The sequence below is a fragment of the Cetorhinus maximus genome, chromosome 25, assembly GCF_964194155.1.
Source record: "Cetorhinus maximus chromosome 25, sCetMax3.hap1.1, whole genome shotgun sequence".
In the NCBI taxonomy this organism is placed as follows: Eukaryota; Metazoa; Chordata; class Chondrichthyes; order Lamniformes; family Cetorhinidae; genus Cetorhinus; species Cetorhinus maximus.
The window spans coordinates 35,384,160-35,405,771 of NC_135903.1; the positions used below are offsets into that span (position 1 = coordinate 35,384,160).

The 21,612-nt window shown below is 42.2% G+C and overlaps 1 protein-coding gene across 2 annotated transcripts in view; it reads right to left on the reverse strand.

Annotated features, from left to right (window-relative positions):
* Positions 1 to 11,467: 11,467 nt before the first annotated feature.
* LOC144668052 (myosin light chain kinase, smooth muscle-like) overlaps positions 11,468 to 21,612 on the reverse strand; it is a 69,954-nt gene continuing 59,809 nt past the window's right edge. For both annotated transcript variants that reach the window (XM_078529805.1, XM_078529806.1), the window contains exons 14-17: positions 19,993 to 20,113; positions 16,092 to 16,188; positions 14,395 to 14,532; positions 11,468 to 13,175 (exon numbers count right to left, since the gene is read on the reverse strand). In XM_078529805.1, coding sequence (XP_078385931.1) covers positions 12,949 to 13,175; positions 14,395 to 14,532; positions 16,092 to 16,188; positions 19,993 to 20,113 — 583 coding nt within the window. In that variant the 3' untranslated portion in view covers positions 11,468 to 12,948. The remainder of the gene's footprint in view (positions 13,176 to 14,394; positions 14,533 to 16,091; positions 16,189 to 19,992; positions 20,114 to 21,612) is intronic.

The following is a 21,612-nucleotide window of genomic DNA, read 5'->3' on the forward strand; positions in this document are numbered from 1 at the left end:
GGGGATCGAAAACCATGGCTTCCATCTTCCCAACATTTAACTGGAGGAAATTTCTGCTCATTTTTGGATCAGCAGTCTGACAGCAGTGGAGGAATCGAAAGAGGTGGCGCAACAGACGAAAACTCATGAAAAATGGCTCTTTCTACTGGATTAAAAATTCAGTTGGATTATTATTGGTTGGGTGACCTGTACAAAATGACTACAGTGCAGACAGGTGTGGTTGTGCTTTCTGCTGAACCAATGTCCATAAGATCATAAGACGTAGGAGCAGAAGTAGGCCATTCGGCCCATCGAGTCTGTTCCACCATTCAATGAGATCATGGCTGATCTGATAATCCTCAACTCCACTTTCCTGCCTTTTCCTCATAACCCTTGATTCCCTTACTGATCAAAAATCTGTCTATCTCAGCCTTGAATATACTTAACAACCCAGCCTCTACAGCCCTCTGCGGTAAAGAATTCCATAGGCTAACAACCCTCAGAGAAGAAATTCCTCCTCATCTGTTTTAAATGGGCGCCCCCTTACTCCGAGATTATGTCCTCTGGTCCTAGGCTTTCCCAAAAGGGGAAACAACCTCTCAGCATCCACCCTGTCAAGCCCCCTAAGAATCTTATATGTTTCAATAAGGTTGCCTCTCATTCATCTAAACTCCACTGAGTACAGGCCCAACCTACTAAGCCTTTCCTCGTAAGAAAATCCCTCCATACCCGGGATCAACCTAGTGAACATAATAATTAATTAATTAATTTAAGATAATAAAGGCACAATCAAATCAGTCAGATGGTAGAGGGTCGCCATCTGCTGGAAAGTGCTGGCATTGACCAGACAACCAAAGTTAAAATTGTTGCTGAACCCGTGTGGCTAATCTGGCACTTTGACATAGGGTAGGAAGAGGTAGTCTGCTCAGAATGATGGAGTTGGGGAGAATTACTCTGCTAAATCCACTTCAAGTAAACCCAAAAAATTCCCACGAGCAGTTAGAAAGTAGATCAGGCCCCCTTTTGGCTTGGTATAAAAATGAGAAAAGGCAACGTCTAAGGGAAGGGAGATAACATTTCAAATGGAGGGTAAGAGTGTTGAAATGGCCAAAGTGATGCTGGTGCAAGGCAAAGGAGGGGTGATAATGGGGCAAGTGTAGAAAAAAAAAAGACAGGTCCAGAGGAAGTGCAAATGGTTACAGCAGAATAGCAGAGGCAGGGGGCGGAGGTGGATGAAAATCTGGAGGCAAAGAAGGAAGCTCCCTTGGCCCAGAAATATGGTGGAAAAAAGTCATGTAGATCCAGCGTATTGAGGCTATTGTCTAGATAAGGAGAACCGTGTAGTGGTAATCTGAAATATTTAAACGCACCATCCACATTTGGTGATCTTGGGGACATATATGTGGAATGTAAAGGAACCACTTAGGACAGTGCTTCCAGACTATTTTCCAATACAACCACATTTTAACACTTAACATAAGCCCAGACATTAATAAAACAAAAACAGCAATAAAGCAGCACAGTAACATTCAGTATATAATTGCTAAAATTCACGTGTTATAGATCAACACATAATACATCATATAAATATGAAAATCTGTGTTTTTAAAGTGCTTTGTAAAAATGTTATTATTTTATGCTCTCATTACTTCACCTGAACCACTCCAGTCATGGAGCTCGGTCTTGAAGCAGCAGAAGCGCAGGTTGAGAGCCTGGAGGTGGTTGATTTTACAACCCAGCTCTTTCTATAGTGTGAGAGTGGCAGGGTTAGACTCAGGCAAGCCACAGTTCAGCAGTGGAGGCATTGCCATCAAGTTCACCGTCAGGGCCTAGCTTTGAAACTGAGTGAAGTGGCCACAGGCAAAAGCCTGGAGAGCGACACTGGGAGGTGAAAAGGGCAAGAGCAGGGCTAGACATTGCCAGGCGTTCGGAGTGAATGCAAGACACAGTCTCACAGGAGGGGGTGCTTTCAACCACTAGCTTTTGAATTCAAGACTTTTACAAATTGAATTTAAATTCCACCAGCTGCCATGGTGGGATTTGACCCCACGTCACCAGAACATCAGCCTAGACTTCTGCATTACTAGCCCAGTGACATTACCACTATGCCACCATCTCCCCTCAAAAACAGGAGAGCATAAACAGTGACTGGAAAAGCACCCCAATGACACAGCATGTTAGACATTTCTAGATTGTGGAGGGAACTGAAAGCAGACTCAGGCAATGGAACATGTATGTCATCAATAGTGTTGTGACTCTGTCTATGTTAATATATGGCAATGGCTACACTATTAACAAGAAAATTCATACACCAGGCTTTAAACACTTGTTAACTGTCATACTTCACTATGCACAAATTCTGAGCAGGCATGTGGTGAAATAGCTAACTACAACTGAATTCTAAGGATGATGGGGAGAGGAGGGAAGATTAGGGCCGACAAATTTAAAATGAAGAATTCAGGAGTGAGAAGAAAAGTCAAGTGGAACTATTTCTCCAGTGGAGTAATAATTGTGCGGAGGAAATTATTGGGAAGTATCTTTGAAGCAAGCTTTTTAAAGAGATTCCAAAGATGATGTACATGCATAAGATAAAGGCAAAATACTGCAGATGCTGGAAATCTGAAATAAAAACAGAAAGTGCTGGAAAAACTCAGCAGGTCTGGAAGCATCTGTGGAGAAAGAAACAGAGTTAACGTTTCGAGTCCGTGTGACTGTTCTTCATAGCTCTGAAGTCATACAGACTCAAAATGTTAATGATGTACATGCATTTTGGTGGCGAGAATATGGAAACATATGACATGTCAGTGGGGAGATGGGGCTGAAATCAAGTCGAAATTCATGCTTTGAGAGTAACTATCTTCAGGTTCCACAGATCACTGATGCTCCTACAGGTTGTGGCAAAAAGCCATATCTACAAATCTAAACGGGATATTATCCTGGAAATTTAAGGCAACATGCTGTTTGCTTCAATGATCAAAAACACCCTATCTCTATTATGATGATGTGGGGGGGAGAGAGAGAGTGTGGGTGGGGGTGGGAGACAGAGAAAGGGGGAGGAGGGTGAGACAGAGAGAGCAGGGGGGGTGAAGAGAAGATGAGAGAGAGCGGGGGGAAGAGGTTGAGAGAGGGAGAGAAAGTGAGAGGGGGTAGAGAGAATGAAAGTGAGTAAAAAGAGAGAGAATGAAAGTGAGTAAAAAGAGAGAGAATGAAAGTGAGTAAAAGAGAGAATTAAAATGAGTAAAAAGAGAAAGAAAGAGGAGTACAAAGAAAAGAATGAGCAAAAGGGAGAAGAGAGGGATACAGAAAACAGCACGGAGAGAAAGGGAATGGTTGGGGGAGTGGGGTGGTGGAGAGTGAGACACACACACACAAGTGGTAAATCTTGCCTCCGCCTAAACCTAACAGTGAATATTGTCTAGACGCTAACAGTATTATGATCTACTGGATCAACATGGATGAGGCACAAAACTAAGAGTCTTCCAACACCTTACCTTGTAAAATACAGATGTTTGACTGAGGTTTGATTTTGACCAATTCTATTGAATTTTAAAATTCAAGATAGTTATTTGGACAAGTGTGGATGCATTAAAGAAAACTGGTATGGATTTATTAAAAGCAAATTGTGTTTAACTAACTTAACTGAGTTTTTTGATCAGGTGATAGAAAGGGTTGATGAGGGTAATGCAGTTGATGTGGTCTAAATGGGCTTTCAATAAGCATTAGGTAAAATGCCCCTAATAAGCACGCTAGCAAAGGTGAAACTCATGGAATAAAGGGGAGGTTGGCACATGGATATGAGAGTGGCTGAGTGATAATAAATAAAGAGGAAAGTTTATAGGGGAGTTCCCCAGGGGTTGGTATTGGGGCCATTGTTTTTCCTGATACATATTAATGGCCTAAATATTGGGTATACAAGGGAAGACTTCAAGATGACACAAATCATGGAAATCTAGTGAACTGTGAGGAGGATACTGATAGACTTCAAGAAAACATAGGCGGGTGGAAAGGAAAACATGTGGAAGATAAAATTTAACACAGAGGACTGCAAAGTGATACATTTTGATAGGAAGAATAAGGAGAGGCAATATAAAATAAAGGGTACAACTTAAAGTGGGTACAGGAACAGAGACCTCGGGGTATATGTGCAGAAACCTTTGAAGGTGACAGGCAGGTTGAAATAAAGGTAGACTGGACCCTGGGCTTCATAAATAGAGGCAGAGAGTACAAAAACATGGAAGTTATTATGAACCTTTATAAAATCGTGGTTCTGCCTCAACTGTGATATTAACCTGGATTTTCACCGGGTTGGAATGACTCAGGAGCCCTTTGAAAATGGCAGGCAGACCCTGATTCTTGGATACCTGACCCCGTTCCCAGGCTGTCCAATTTTCAGGAGTGCCTTTAAAAAGGGCACAAGCTGGTACGGTCAAACATCTGGACCATGCACGGCCAACCAGGCCAGTTCCATTGCGGAGGTAGGCATGTCTACTCCTCCTCAATTTTCATGGAATCAGGCCGGGTTTTAAAGGAAGCATGATCCACATTCGCAAGAGGCAGCCTTTTAAAAGTTAAGTTCAAAATGTACACTTCGAGTGCCCCCCCATGCCAAGGTATGCCCCCACCCACCCATGATGGCCCCTCATGTCCACATGCCAAGGTACAGCCCTCACCCACCCCTATGGCCTCTCATGCACCCATGTCAAGTTATCCATGTCCATTCATCCACAATACACTGTATAGAAGCAATGAACTCTATAGTGACGTAGGATGTGTAAAACAAACTTCAAAAATTTAAAATTGTCCACATCCTATAAAAAACCTTTTTACTGCAGCCCAATAAAAAAGTGTCAATCAAGACCCTTTAAAGTTTCAATAGCTGAAACTACAAGTACTTGAAACCGCTTTATCTTGTATAAACAAACATTGAGAAATTTACAGCATAGATTAGAGAGCCAGAGCTGTCAATTAAGCAATGTATTTCCTAGGGTTCAAGTGTTTTAGTACTCTAATAGATTTCTGGGCTCTCAGCCAAGCATTTGGATCACCATGTGTGGTTTGTATAGGCATAAAGTTTGGGATTTTCTTGACAGAGTATAAGTCCTTACGTTGGAACCAAATGTGATGATTCAAAAAGTCAGTAGGACACACTTGGTACTAGTTACAGCACAGCAGTCGATTCTCTTCAATAGTTTTACAAATTAAGCGTGAATTTTCCTTCACTTATAGAGCCCAAGAATTTTGTGAAACTTGCCTTTCACCTCACGTCACAAACATGAATCCAACCCAGACTCCACTACTGGAAATCTCTCCCATCAGTTACAAAGATCCTCCCAGAGGCAAGATTGGGAATTGGTTCTGGGCAGAAACCATGATGCAGAGGACTTATTTTAATGCAGCATGAATTGAATTAAATGGTTAATATAACTCATGAAAGCTTGTATAATACGTGACGAGAGAAATAGGGACATCAATCTTGTGCGGGTGCTTGGCATTAAGGCACATTAGCAGTGAGGTATAGGCACAGGGAACTTTTACTTTGTATCTGACCCATGATACAGCAAATTGCAGGTTGATGCTGGCGATTGCAATCAATAAGAGGGAAAAATTCACATAACCCACTTTACAACCAATGTGGGAATATCGGTTCCATGCCCCAAATAAGACTTCAGTTACGCTGGTGTGTATTTGTTGTGATGACCTCCATTACCAGGAAAACTGGGCTCAGCTCCCAAATAGTGGGACTGTTGATGGTGCCAGGTATGGATTACTGTATGAAAGAACTTATAATTGAATGAAGCTAACTCTTGAAATGATTATTTTGCAGCCCTTAATAGGTATGCAATAAATCAATCAACATTTGGCATACTTAGACTGCTGATCTCTTTTGAACATTCCTACAACATCATATTAGAGCTGATCTGGCCAAAGTAAGCATAAGGCCTCAGCTGGAATACTACACCAGTGGTTTACAGATACCTTGTTGTTTTATCATACATATACATACATACCACATTATAATTCCAATTAGTCTAACAAATATATAACATGTTGTAATATACGTTGTTTCAGTTATATTTTAACCTTATGTTTTCTGAAACACAATAGTAATCAGATCTGAACAATGATTTGGTATAATGCACAATTACAACCCCTTGAAGTAACATTGCAACAGAGTAAGAAAGGAAGCAAAGGCTAGGAATCCTGCAGCAAGTAACTCACATCCTGGCTCCCCAAAGCCTGTCCACCATCTACAAGGGACAAGTCAGGAGGGTGATGGAATACTCCCCACTTGCCTGGAAGTCCAGCTCCCACAACACTCAAGAAACTTGACACCATCTAAGGCAAAGCAGCCTACTTGATTGGCACCCCATCCACAAACATAAACTCCCTTCACCACTGGCACACCGTGGCAGTAGTGTGTATCCTTTACAAGATGGACTGCGGGAACTCACCAAGGGTCCTTAGACAGCACCTTCCAAACCCATGACCACTACCATCAAGAAGGACAAGGGCAGCAGACACATGAACCTGGAAGCTCCCCTCCAAGCCACTCAGCATCCTGACTTGGAAATATACCACCGTTCCTTCACTGTCACTGGGTCAAAATCCCTGAATTCCCTCCCAAATAGCACTGTGGATATACCTACACCACATGGATAGCCGTGGTTCAAGAAGGCAGCTCACCACCACCTCCTCCACAAGGGCAATTAGGAATGGGCAACAAATGCTGGCCTAGCCAGCAACGCTCACATCTCATGAATGAATGAAAAAAGCAGCATTTCCCCGTTTTCATCAATAAGATGAGCTCATTAATAAGCTCATTAATATCAATGAATTAGGTGGCAGCCACTGGCAGCAAACTTGACCAATAACCTATGAATAAGACCATAAGACATAGGAGCAGAAGTAGACCATTTGGCCCATCGAGTCTGCTCTGCCATTCAATGAAAGGTGTGGCTATGGGTGCCCGCATGGGTCCCAGTTATGCCTGTCTCTTTATGGGGTATGTGGAACATTCCAGTTCCAGTACTATTCCGGCCCCCTCCCAGAACTCTTTCTCTGGTACATCGATGATTGCTTCAGTGCCGCTTCATGCTCTCATCTGGACCTGGAAAACTTTATTAATTTTGCTTCCAATTTCCACCCCTCCATCATTTTCACATGGTCCATCTCTGACACTTCCCTTCCCTTCCTTGACCTCTCTGTCTCAATTTCTGGTGATAGAATGTCCACCAATATCCATTACAAGCCTATCGACTCCCACAGCTACCTCGACTACAGCTCCTCATACCCCACTTCCTGTAAGGACTCCATCCCATTCTCTCAGTTCCTTCGTCTCTGTCGCATCTGTTCTGATGATGCCACTTTCAAAAACAGTTCCTCTGACATGTCCTCCTTCTTCCTTAACCGAGGTTTTCCACCCACGGTGGTTGACAGGGCCCTTAACAATGTCCGGCCCATCTCCCGCGCATCCGCCCTCACACCTTCCTCTCCCTCCCAGAACCATGATAGGGTTCCCCTTGTCCTCACTTATCACCCCGCCAGCCTCCGCATTCAAAGGATCATCCTCCGCCATTTCCGCCAACTCCAGCACGATGCCACCACCAAACACATCTTCCCTTCACCCCCCCGGCGGCATTCCGCAGGGATTGTTCCCTCTGGGACACCCTGGTCCACTCCTCCATCACCCCCTACACCTCAAACCCCTCCCACGGCACCTTCCCATGCAACCGCAGAAGGTGCAACACCTGCCCCTTTACTTCCCCTCTCCTCACTGTCCAAGGGCCCAAACACTCCTTTCAAGTGAAGCAGCATTTCACTTGCACTTCCCTCAATTTAGTCTACTGCATTCGCTGCTCCCAATGCGGTTTCCTCTACATTGGAGAGACCAAACGCAGACTGGGTGACCGCTTTGCGGAACACCTTCAGCCTGTCCGCAAGCATGACCCAGACCTCCCTGTCGCTTGCCATTTCAACACACCACACTGCTCTCATGCCCAATGTCCGTCCTTGGCCTGCTGCCTTGTTCCAGTGAACCTCAACGCAAACTGGAGGAACAGCACCTCATCTTCCGACTAGGCACTTTACAGCCTTCCGGACTTAATATTGAGTTCAACAATTTTAGATAATGAACTCTCTCCTCCATCCCCAACGCCTGTCTGATCCCCCTTTTTTCCAATAATTTATATAGATTTTTCTTTTCCCACCTATTTCCATTATTTTTAAATGTATTTACATCCACTGTTTTATCTCTACCTTTTAGCCCATTTTGATCTCTTCCCCCCCACCCCACCCCCACTAGGGCTATCTGTACCTTGCTCGTGCTGCTTTCTACCTTTAATGTCACTTATTATCCCATTCCTTAGATAATATCACCACCTTCAACACCTCTTTGTCCTTTTGTCTATGACATCTTTTGGTTATCTCCACCTATCACTGGCCCTCTATCCAGCTCTACCGGTCCCACCCCCCCTTAAACCAGCTTATATTTCACCTCTTTTCTATTTTTACTTAGTTCTGTTGAAGAGTCATACGGACTTGAAACGTTAACTGTGTTCCTCTCTGCAGATGCTGCCAGACCTGCTGAGTTTTTCCAGGTATTTTTGTTTTAGTTCTGATAATCTTTAACTCCACTTTCCTGCCTTTTTCCCATAACCCTTGATTCCCTTACTGATTAAAACAATGTCTATCTCAGCCTTGAATATACTTAACAACCCAGCTTCTACAGTTCTCTGTGGTTAAGAATTCCACAGATTAACTACTCTCTGAGAGAAGAAATTCCTCCTCATATCTGTTTAAATGGGCACCTCCTTACTCTGAAATTATGCCCACTGGTCCGACACTCCCACAAGGGGAAACAACCTCTCAGCATCTACCCTGTTAAGCCCCCTAAGAATCTTGTATGTTTCAATAAGGCCTCCTTTTATTCTACTAAACTCCAATGAGCACAGGCCCAACCTACTCTACCTCTCATCATAAGAAAATCCCTCCATACCCGGAATCAACCAGTGAACCTTCTCTGGACTGCCTCCAATGCCTGTATGTCTTTCCTTAGGTAAGGGGACCAAACTGTTCACAGTATTTTAGGTGTGGTCTAACTAGTGCCTCGTATAGTTTTAGCAAGACTTCCCTACTTTTATACCCCATTTCCTTTGAAATAAAGGCCAACATTCCATTTGTCTTCCCTATTACCTGTTGAACTTGTCTGTTAGATTTTTGGGATTCATGCACAAGGACTCCCAAATCCCTCTGTGCTGAAACTTTCTGCTGTCTTTCTCTATTTAAATAATATTCAACGCTTCTATTCTTCCTGCCAAAGTGCATAACCTCACATTTTCCCACATTAGATTTCATCTGTCACTTTTTTTCCCAATCACTTAACCTGTCTATACCCCTCTGTAGACTCTGTCATCCTCACCACTTGCGTTCCCACCTATTTTTGTATCATCTGTAAATTTGGCAATAGTACATTTACTTCCCTCATCTAAGTCATTAAAATATATTGTAAATAATTGAGGCCCCAGAACTGATCTCTGTGGCACTCCACTAGTTACAGGTTGCCATCCTGAAAATGCCCCCTTATCCCAACTCTGTCTTCTTTGAGTTAGCCAATTCTCTATCCATGCTAATATACTACCCCCAACACCATGGGCTCTTATCTTAAGTAGCCTTACGTGCGGCACCTTATTGAATGCCTTTCGGAAATCCAAATATATTATATCTACAGGTTCCCCTTTATCTATCCTGCTTGTTACCTCCTCAAAAGAATTCTAATAAATTTGTCAGGCAAGATTTCCCCTTCATGAAGCCATGCTGACTCTGATGGATTAGATTATGTAATTCTAAATGCTCTATTACATCCTTTGTAATAGACTCCAACATTTTCCCAATGACAGATGTTAAGCAAACTGGCCTATTGATGAGCGATTCTCATTCTAATCAAGAATTGCACATACCTTTTTTATAATGTAATGTTTAATTGGGAGATAGGATTAAAATTCACATATGTAATACACTGAACTGAATGATCAGATATCACAATCTACCAGATAGAAGCCTAGATTGGACATCTTCTATATAAAACTACTATACATCACAGGATTCATGTTCAAACCATGTATTCAGCCAAATCATCCATTATCCTTTCAGATCCCTTGAATGGTGAGACTAACCTTTGGCTCTTATGATGCTTCCCAAATGTAAACAGGAAATGGATGGTTTTAATCAGAAGGAATTTGTGATGTCTTCCTGAGCACACTCAAGAAGGTAGAGAAGCTCAATCATATACGATGTGAGAGGTTTAACCAAGGGTTTACAGATACCTTGCAACCTATTCAGATTCCTTCCTTCTAGTCTCTCCCAGAGTAAAATTATCACATTGCAACATTACCCTGCACCTCAAAACCTAATGTGATTCGATTATTATATCAAGTGTAAGTCTTTATCAGAACTAGACCTAGATTGTGACTATCACTTAGTACGACCTAATGCATGTACAGGTGAAGAAAGTCCATTAAATCTCTTGAATTTCCTTGTTCCAAAGGGCCATCATTGCAATGAATACTAAATAAAAACAAAGCACACAAGTTGATTGTAATGTTGGCCACAGTTACTTGTTTTATCATACATATACTTATATATATATATATATTATGTATATTATATATATAAAATTCTTTATATGTTGCTCTACCGAGTCACCCTGTGCCTAGGCCCTACAATTACACTGTGACAGTTGACATAATAGAAGCAGATAGGAAATACTCACACAGCATTTTCGAATGTCAATACAAAATTATAAGCAAAAATGTAACACAACCAAGCAAAGCATGTGGGTAAAAAAAGTGTGTACTCTACAGAAGATTTTCAACAATATATAGATCTATTAAAATTTGATATTCCAACATTCTAATACTCTGGTACTTTCATAAGATAATGAGGGTGTATGTTGGATTATTAATGAGCAGGTTGCCTTTAGCCCAGAGACCACCAAAAGCACAGTCGCCGGTCTCTATTAGTCAGGCACAGTAAGTTTTAACAATCACATTATAAGGCTTAACACAGGTTTCACGCTAAGTCTAAAGGGTACATTACACAAAATCCATTTTATAACGCTCAGATGTTAATAAGGGAGCCAGCCATACAATGTTGATTATACCAGAAATGCAGGACCTTAATGCCCAATAGGTGCTGTCATCCTTACATTTTCTGAAAAAGTCTATAATAATAAGGTTGTTACAAGTCTTTACATGTTGAAAACATGATTTCTTAATTAACATGTGGGAAACTCTTCATTGTGATATACTACTTAAACTCAATTTAACATTTACAAGATTAAAGTAAGGATTGAAGTTCACAATTTTAGTCAATTCAGTATTAATAAGTGATTTAGTTAAATTAAAAAGCACGGCTTTTATTACCAGAAATGTGTCGCACTTCAATAAGCATGATTACAGATGTAATGCAAATTTTTTTGGGGGAGTGGGGGTGGGGGGGGGTGTGGCGGTTAGGGAGGGGAGAAGGACATGAACAGGCTTACATGAACAGTGATCCAATGCAAGAGAACTGGAATTAAATAATGAAAGAGTGATACTGGGTGGTTGCATTGTACAGGTGGCACCAAGATTCAGAGACAGGATAGAGTCCCAACAATTATACGAGTTCTCTAATCTAACAAGGTTGTTTAAAGTGAGGGATAAAGAAAGGGTAATTGTCTTACTTCAGTTTTCAAGTGTTGCCTGTAGCTGATCTTTTCCCTGAAGTACGCTCTAGTGTATTGTACTTACAAAGACTCCAGCTTTTTGAAGTGTTGCTGGTGTCGATGATGTAAGATTTAGAGCTAAAATTCTAATTGTTCAAAAGATTGGTTGCTCACCATCTAATGTTTGTGCCGGTGCAGAAAGTGACAGAGAGCTCAACCAGGCCACAAGATTTACCACTGTACATGGTTGAGGTGGTGGTGATAACATCACTGTGGACTGAAAGTTCCAGCACTTTTTTTCACTGTCCTTGGGTGACATTTCATTGGAATTTTATCCCCTTTTCTCCATATAGCTGAAATGTACTCTAGAGTCTGTAGCCTAGAGAGTGGGAGCTCAGAATATCTGCTAAAGGCAACCACCAACAGGGGACCATCAGGCAATAGTCCCTCTTGGTGGGTCTTGGCTCAGTCTCTGAACATTGTCTCTCAGCTCACCTTGGCCAAGATCAGGAACAAAGTTCATCGGAACTCACGCCTCGTTTAATCCACTCGATAAAATTACATCAAATTTATAAAGAAAACATTTCCAATTGTAAATGACTAATCCTATTCTTAAGACATTTTCAGAAAGAGATTCCTGCCCTCAGTGATATTCAGCTACAAATTGGATCACTGAAACATTTCTCCTCAGTTATGCTACCTCACTCAACATTAGTTTTCAACATTTTGGGGCTTAATGGCTAGAAGTGTGGCTCCAAATGTTTAATAAAACTGCTTTTTCCTGCAAATCAAATCTGATATAACAACTGCAATTGGTCAGTTACCCCCAAGAAACAAGGCAAAAGAAATGGTTCATAGTCTCTAAAATAACAGAACTCTTTGTTCACTATAAATGGGCTGTGTTCAAGATGAGAGACTCCTTTATAGTCAGCCTTCATTACAGTGACTATGAATTCAGAAAGGATTAAGAACTCAAAACCCAGAGGGGGGCAACCTTCAATACTCTGAAAATCTTCTTCATGGTCCGTTCTACTCTACGGTGTGAGTGTGCAGAATAACCAGCATTGATCAGTGTCTTCCCGGTGACTTTCAGGAGTCTCTCTTCCAACAGCAACTCCAATCAATTGAATTTGGCTGCTCGTCTCCATCATCTGTAGATCAAAGTTCCTCACTGAATTTGCTTGATGTCTCTATTGCCATTGAGATACTGAGGGCTAGGTTCCAGGTAGTAAACATACAGATCACCTGTTAGCTTGAGTGCCACGTTTCTAACTGCGTTGGATCAAATCCAGTGGGTAAACAATCAGTGTGGCTGAACAAGTCTGCTCCCCCAATGCATTCACCGCCTTGCACGCATAATGCCCAGAGTCCTTTTGAGTGAGATTAGTAATAATTAGCGAGCAGCTCCCATCCTCTTGATAGTTGATTTGGAAGTGTGAAGACTCAGTGAGTGGATCTTCATTTTTATACCAAATCACTTCAGGGTCAGGGTAACCTGAGTCAGGGTAGAAAAAGGCAAAGAATGATGAGAGCCATAAAGGGAACACTTTATGTCCTGGGGAAAGTACAAGGTAAGGCTTTAGTTTCAATCAGGGATCATGGAAATACAAATTGCTTTAGGACTCCCTGTAGAAACATTGCTACTCCCCTACACCCAGCAAGTGTAAAACTAGACCAAACTGATTCAGCGCTGAGAGTGTTGAACAGGATGATATGTTATGTACCCAGAGAGAAAAGATATAAGTATCTGCATTTACATAATACCTTATGTCTCACAGAAGCATTACAAAGTGTTCCCCAGCAACTAATTCCTCTTGAAGTGAGGTGACTAACGCAGGTAAATGGGGCAACCATTTTCTGCACAGGAAGACTCCACAAACAACAAATGGATTTTTCAGCCATATTGTTTGGTGTCGGAGGCGGGGTCGTGGTGGTGGTGGGGCTGCAGGTGGTGGTATGAGGCGGAATGAAGTTGATGATTTAGGAGAATTGCCTGTTGTTCCCAGTCTATTACAAAAACAAAGTAGATTGAGAAGCAACAGGGCAATTTCACTACAAGTGTACTTCCTCCTTAAATCATCAAAATACCTATTCTCCACCTGGATCACTGAAATCTCATTGACTCTGAGGCAGTTTGACATCTTAGAAAACATAAATTCAATAATTGATTAAAATAAATGAAATCATTGGATTTAGAGAGAGGTGATAGTGACCACTTCTGCTGTACTGTGAGGGGGGTGGAAAAGAGGTCAGGAGACTGGGAAACACAAGGAACAGCCCCATCCAGAAATATAGTCCAGTGTCCACAGTGCTAAAAAATAGACAGCTTGTGCATGAACTGGCTGTCTTATTTCCTACCTTATAATAGTGATCACTTTTCAAAAATGCCTATAGCTACTCATGGCTATAAAGTGCTTTGGGACTGTAGTAATTATGGTTTTATTTAGTGTGTAATGTTCCTTTAAGAATAATGCTAGTTAGGAAAGACCCTCCTTTATATGCAAAGTGTGGCAATCATCCTTCATTCTTCAAACTGATTGAAGAATTTTGAAAAAAGGTGTTTGAAGTCTAATCCTGCTGAGAAAGATACAGCTTTTGCTGGCAGTGTCCATACAAAACATGGAAATGGCGTTTGCCCTCCTCACCAACAAACAAAGCACTGTGAAGGATTTAATCCCGAATTAAGATTGTCTAACATTTCCAATGGTGCTCACCTTCAATGTGACACTGAAGACATGAGGCACTGCCTTCCACTTCTTCCAAGTCCTCCAAAGCTTGGCTGAAAAATGGCTTCCTCTGAATTTGCTCATCCAGGGAAGACAGCACTTGCTGTTGCTCGATTGAACTCAGGGCTGGGAAAGAATGAGAAAGTAGAACATGACAGATAACATCCACCATGCAGCCACAGCCAAGAACCACTATGCACATCTGCCTGCAGTGGATTGAGGTAGATGGGTGAAACACCTTTCATGTCACAACTCCCATGGCTGTTACTTATCGTCACAGAAAACAAGTCAGTCTTTTCCCTGGTGAGCAATCAGCAGCAGGAACCCTGGCCAATTGTCCACTTCCAATCCCATGGGAATGATGACCAAATTGTGGTTCCCTAAAGGCTTAAATCAACTAACATGGCACAGGGTAGGAATCAATAACTTGCGTATGCTTCAGCTGCCCAGCTGAGTTGTTGGCATGAATTGACCTATTCTGATTGTCATCATCAGTGGGGGGAGATGGTAGCACAGTGGTAATGTCACTGGACTCATAGTGCAGAGGCCCAAGCTAATGCTCCGGCGTCATGGGTTCAAGACCCACTATGGCAGCTGGTGGAATTTATATTCAGTTAATAAAATTTGGAATTGAAAGCTAGTCTCAGTAATGACAACTATGGAACTATCACTGATTGTTATAAAAACCCAGCTGGTTCACTAATGTCCTTTAGAGAAAGAAATCTGCCATCCTTACCCGGTCTGGCCCACATGCAATTCCAGATCCACAGCAATGTGGTTGACTTTTAACAGCCCTCTGAAATGGCCTAGTAAGCCATTTAGTTCAAGGGCGATTAGGGATGGGCAACAAATGCTGATCTTGCCAGCGACGCCCACATCCCATCAAGGAATAGTTTTAAAAATCTAGGGGAAAGACATTAGAAACAAGGAAAATAGTTGAAGAGAAAACAAGGTAGATATTAGGTAACATCAAAATTATAGGTTGTAAAAGGAAGAGTGAGGCACAGGATTGTTTTGGGCCATTAAAATATCATGAGCTTTCAGCTCTTTGACTTCTGGAAACCCAGCTTGCAAGTTAACCACAATAGGGCTTCCGTTCACCACTAGAGAAAAACAGGAGAAAAAAAACACACAGGACAGGAATAGTTGTGATTGGAAACTGCACCAAAAGAAAAATAGGACAGAGCCAGCCTTACCTGAAAACTGTATAACAATCAGGATGAGCACTGACATTGGGAGGGGAGGGAATGAGAAACAAGCAAGTATCGCTTTGGTAGGAACCACTGACCCCCCCCCTATTATAACGGTCTGAACAATCCATGCTTGGAACCTTATTTTCAGCTATGAGTACTCTAGAGAAAGTTACTAAACACTATTTGGTTGCTGAATAATAATCTTAGTACTGGTTTCTATGGATATTGTCTCCCCTCAAGGTTATAGCCAGTATTAGGGTTATTTCCCAAAATATAGGGAAAAATTAATAACAATTCTACAGAAGTGAAGACTGGGAAGGATAGGAATGTCATCTTTCATCATTTATCCTGAATAATCAGATATCGGTATCCTTTTATTGTGAAGAAATTTATTTCACAGAGTGTCACTGGGGCATCAAATGCTTCATGACAAGTGGCACTTGAGTTAGACTGTCATTCAAAGGGGCTCCGATACATATTCAAATGCCTTACCGTTTTTATCCTGAGACGTGGGTGCAGACTCTACATTGTCCTGTTTGTTTAATGGCAACGCTAGTCTCTTGAGAGCAAGAAGTGCCTTCCCTGCTTTCTAAAATGAAAAAAAGGTAGAAACACCCATTTAAAACTTCCTCTTCAAAATAAATCATCAATCACCACAGGTGGACAGATATGACTGACTCAAAATAAAATAAAAATCAGAGAATCACACAGCACAGGAAGTGGCCATTTGGCCCATCATGCTTCTGCAGGCTCTCTGAAAGAGCAACCAATTACTTTCACTCTCCCGCTCTTTCTTCTAACCCTCCAATTTTTTTTTCCTTTTTAAATACATATTCAATTCTTGTTGAAATTTACTATTGAATCTACTTCCACTGTCCTTTCAGCAGTGCATTCCAGAGCTTAACAACTCTGAGAGAAAAAAAAGATTCTCATCTCCTGCTCTTGCTCGTTTGCCAGGTACCTTAAATCGGTGTGCTTTGGTTATCGACTGTCCCGCCTGTGGAAAACATTTCTCCCTGTATACTCCATCAAAACCCAACATAATTTGGAATACCTTGACTCAATTACAATTATACAGCATATAATATTGGATAATCCTTCAGTCAAAGCATATAATGAATTAAAAAAGGCTCTTCAGATAGAAACCAAGAAACTGTATTACAGGTTTCTTCTGACTCCATCTACACACCATATCACTCAATTCCTTCTTACTGCAGAAATACAGGCCCGAGATTTGGTTGGCCCAATCTCTTGCCATAACATGTGTAGAACCCCCAAGAGAAACCGGCCATTTACATCTTTTACTTGGGTTCCACCATTATCTTGACAAGGCAATGGCAAAATGGTGGAGGTAATTACCACAAAAATTCAGGCCAATATCTTATAATTGCCCCTTGATCCCTAATATGCTTCTAAATCAATGCCCTTTTCTAGTAACCTATTCCAAAATGCCTTTATGCTTTAGCCGAATAAGATCTCTTCAACTTGCTTCCATACTTCTGGCTTTCTCACCTGAGTCCTTTTTTTTTAACCCTTCACCACCGTTTACAATTTGCCTTCATCAGTTTAGTTACAACTTAAATTAGGTCCCATCAAAATCTTTTTTGCAAAGAAAATAAGTATTCGCTCCCAAACCTTTCCTCATAACGTAAATTCCTGATTTCCAGAATATTTTCCTGTATTGCTCTGACTACATTACTATTTACCATTTCATTTCAGTAACTCCTCATTTTAAGCTGCCCCACTTTAAGCTGTTTCACTTTAAAGTTGTTTTGTTTTAGGCCCATTTTCCCTGATTTAAGTCATGGGGCTGAATTTTTGCCCCGTTGGGAAGGTTGTGCGAGGGTGGGTGGGAGCAAGCGCAAACCCGGTTGGTGTCCCCAATCTGGTGCGTGCCACCATTTTATGCGGTCGGGCCAATTAAGGCCCGCCCAGCATGGTGCACACCCGGAATTGCTGTGCACTCCCTGTGTGGGCAGGGGGGGGATTCCTGGGTCGGGGTCTGCGCTCTTTCATGTGTGTGCACGCGAAAGAATGCAGAAATCTGTGCCTCAGGGAAATTAGTTTAAGTTCTGGATTATTTAATAAAGGTGAAAAAAATTTTAGGGACATGTCCCCTCATGTGAAACTGTCACATGAGCTGGGACATGTCCATTCATTTTTTAAAACTTTTTTATTTAAATAATAAACCCTTCATGAAACCTCATCCCACCCATGGATGAGGTTTCATGAAAAATGCGAAGGCCGCCTGGGCTTTTCGCCTGCCCCCCGACAACCTTAAGGTTGGACGGGCAGCATTCTTAACAACTTCAATTACTTTGTTAATGGCCTTACTAGGCATTTGACAGTTCGGCAGGTGCGGTGGTGTTGGGATGTCCGCCCGATGTCACCACGCATCATTTTACGCGTCGGCGAGCGGGCCCCACCCTGTCTCGCCGGCGGGAAAATTCTTCCCATGATTTCCGCTTTAGACTCCTTTTGCATCATTGCTGTGCGTTTTCATTGTGTGCATGTGGGTGTGTGACACTGCCGCCCACTGTCATCACGCAACATGCATCAGCTCCCTTCATGTAACGCCAGGTCCTGAGACCTGATCAGTGCCATTGTTAAGGAGGATGTTCGTACTGTATTTGGGGCAACATTGAATTTTTAATTAAAAAGAAACGAAAGTTGCTTTTTTCCCCCCAAGCAAAAAGTTGGATTGAAATTTTGGAGTTTCAGGAGCACCTGCTGTGGGTGAGACTTTTAAATTACTTTTAAACATGAGCCAGAAATGCCCAGTTAGTGTGGGTAGTGCACCTACTGCTACAAAGACAACAAGAACAGCCATCAGCTCTCAGTCAAATTGGATGTTTTCAAATATCTTGAGGCTGGTGAGTGTTATCAAAGTTGAATTTATACAGGATTTTATACTTGGTGATTTATTTTATTTCGCAAGTTATTTCAGCTAGGAATGCACAGTGCTGCACAGATATGGTCCAGTATTTCAACTTGTACAATGTATTATTCCGGGTGAGAAACGTCCGAGGGAACCCAACTCCAGCTTTAATATCGATTCCTCTGGGAAGGCCATGATTCACATAAAGTCGCGATTTCCAGGAACGCAGTCACCACTTAAGATGAGGACTTATTGTACAGAAACCGGTCATTTGACACAACTGCTCCCTGGTGGTGTTTACATTCATAACCAGCCTCCTCCTGGCTTACCTCATATCAACACCTCAAAAGGGATTCCTTTTTCCCCTTTATCTGCTCTTCCCTTAAATTAATCTGTGCTATTTGCCTCAAATACTTAATGTGGTAGCAAGTTCCACATTCCCACCATTCTCTGGGTACAGAGGCTCTTTCTGAACTCCTCATTGTTTATTAGTGACTATCGTAGACTCCGCTTTTGGGCAATTCTACAAGTGGAAACATTGGGCAAGATTTTAACTCGCTCAAAACTGACAACTACATAGAGTTAACATCAGGCCTACGTGTGCTCTGTCAAACCCCTTCATAATTTTGAAGACCTCAATCAGATCATCTCTCAGTTTTCTTTCTAGAGAAAGAAGCGCCAGGGTGTTCAGTTTTCTCTGATAGTGCTTTGGCTCTAGACACATCCTTGTCTAGCATCATTTTTCTTTGCGATTCATGTAAAGAAAGTTCAGTAAAAATGTAAAATTAACTGAGGTAATTAATTCAGTAAAAATGTAAAATTACCTCATGACTGAGGAAATTAATTTAATATTTAAGATGAACTGGACCTAATATCAGTTCAAGAAACAACCAGCTGACTAGCAAGGCATAATTAATGGAAAGTACCCCGAGTTATCGAACCATCACTGGAAACCTCTTCCCAGCGCCCTTCCCCATCCCTTCCCGCCTTCTCCTCAGCCTTCCCTCAGGCCAAAGCAATCATCAGAAGGGCTGCTCTCTCCAACCCTCAAACAAGGTCACTTTCTTTTTTATTCACGAGTCGCTGGCTAGGCAAGCATTCATTCAGAGGGCATTAAAGAGTCACATCCTTACCAGACCAGGTAAGGACAGCAGATTTCCTTCCCTAAAAGGACATTAGTGAGCCAGGTGGGTTTTTACAACAAAAAACAATGGTTTCATGATCATCATTAGACTGTTAATTCCAGATTTTTATTGAACTCAAACTCCACCATCTGACGTGATGGGATTTGAACCCAGGTTCCCAGAGCATTACCCTGGGTCTCTGGATTACTAGTCCAGTGACAATACCACTACACCATCGCCTCCCCACAAGAGAGGTACATGAGATACAAAAAAAGGGTCTTCTTCTCCCGCAGGGCAGGGAGTGCCAAGTTATTTGGAGGCCCATCATTCTGTCAATAAGTAGAAGAGAAGCAGTCATTAATTTATTATAATTGGCTGGTGAGGTTCTTACCCTCCATTTCTGCTTGGCGAGGAAACGTTTCATTCTCTCCTTTGACAGCATCTTGGCACCTCCCTTGTCTGTGCTCTGTAGCCATGAATGTTTGAGGCAGTCCTCACAGGTTAATCGCTTCCTAAATGCAGGATAAAGCACATAAAGGTACACACATGTCTTTCACCATAACTGGTGGGGTAGTGCATGGCCTTTAGCTATTTACAATCTGAATTAACGAATCAGATGATGGGCCCCGAGTGCGACGTACCCAAGTTTGCTGACTGTACAAAATGACGGGGGGCAGTATCTTAAAGGAGGAAAATGAAGTAGAGAGCGGAAGAGGTTCAGGAAGGGAATTCCAGAGCTTGGGACCTAGGCAACTGAAGGCAAGGCCACCAATAGTGCAGAGATTAAAACTGGGCTGTTCATGAGGCTAGAAATACAGGAGTGCAGGTATCTCAGAGGGTTGTGGGGCTGAAGAGATTACAGAGATACAGAGCGGTGGGGCCATGGGGGGATTTGAAAATCAGGAGGAACATTTTAATATCGAGGTGCTGCTTAGTCAGGAGCCAATGTAGGTCAGGGAGCACAGGGGTGATAGGCGAATGGGACTTGGTGAGAGCTTGGGTACAAGTAGCAGAGTTTTGGATGATGTCAGCTTTATGGAGGGTAGAACATGCGAGGCCAGCCAGGGTGCATTTGAATGGTCAAGCCTAGAAGTAACGAAGGCATGAAAGAGAGTTCAGCAGTAGATGAGTTGAGATAGAGGTAGGTTTGGATGATGTTGGGGAAGTGGAAATAGTGATGGCAGAGATGTGTGCTTGGAAGCTTTTCTCAGAATCAAATATGACACCAAGGATGCAGTTTGGTAAAGCCTCAGACAGTTGGCAGGGAGAGGTATGGAGTCAATGGTTAGGAAGCGAAGTTTGCGGGAGGGACCCAAGACAACGGCTTTGGTCTTCTCAATACGTATTTGGAAGAAATTCTTGTTCATCCACCACCTGGACATCAGATAAGAAGTCTGATGATGGAAAGACAGTGAAGGGGTCAAGAGAGGTGATGGGGAGGTCGAGCTGGGTATCATCATCTATAGTCAGCATATAGATGAGAAAGAGGAGTGGGCCAAGGTAGATCCTTGAGGGACATCAGAGGTAACTGTGGGAAAGGGAAGGGAAGTAATTGAAGGGGATTCTTTGGATATGATTAGATAGATAAGAATGACCAGCTAAGTGCAGTCCAGCCAGGTGGACAACAATGGACAGGAGTTGGAGGAGGATGGTGTGGTCAACAGTGCCAAAGGCTGCAGACAAGATAAGGAGGTTGAAGAGGTAAAGTTTAATTTTGTCACAGTCACAAAGGATGTCATTTATGACATTGATGAAAGATGTTTCAGTACTATGGCAGGGAAGGAAACCTGATTGGAGAGGCTCAAACATGGAGTTCTAGGAAAGCAAGTAGTAGTGTGCTAGTCTTTATTACAAAGGGGTGAGAGTATAACAATGAAGAAGTCTCACCGCAACTGTATAGGATCTTTGTGAGACCACACCTTAAGTACTTGGCACAGTTTTGGTCTCTTTACCAAAGGAAGGCTTTCCGTGCCTTAGAGAAAGTACAACAAAGATTCTCTGGACTGATTTC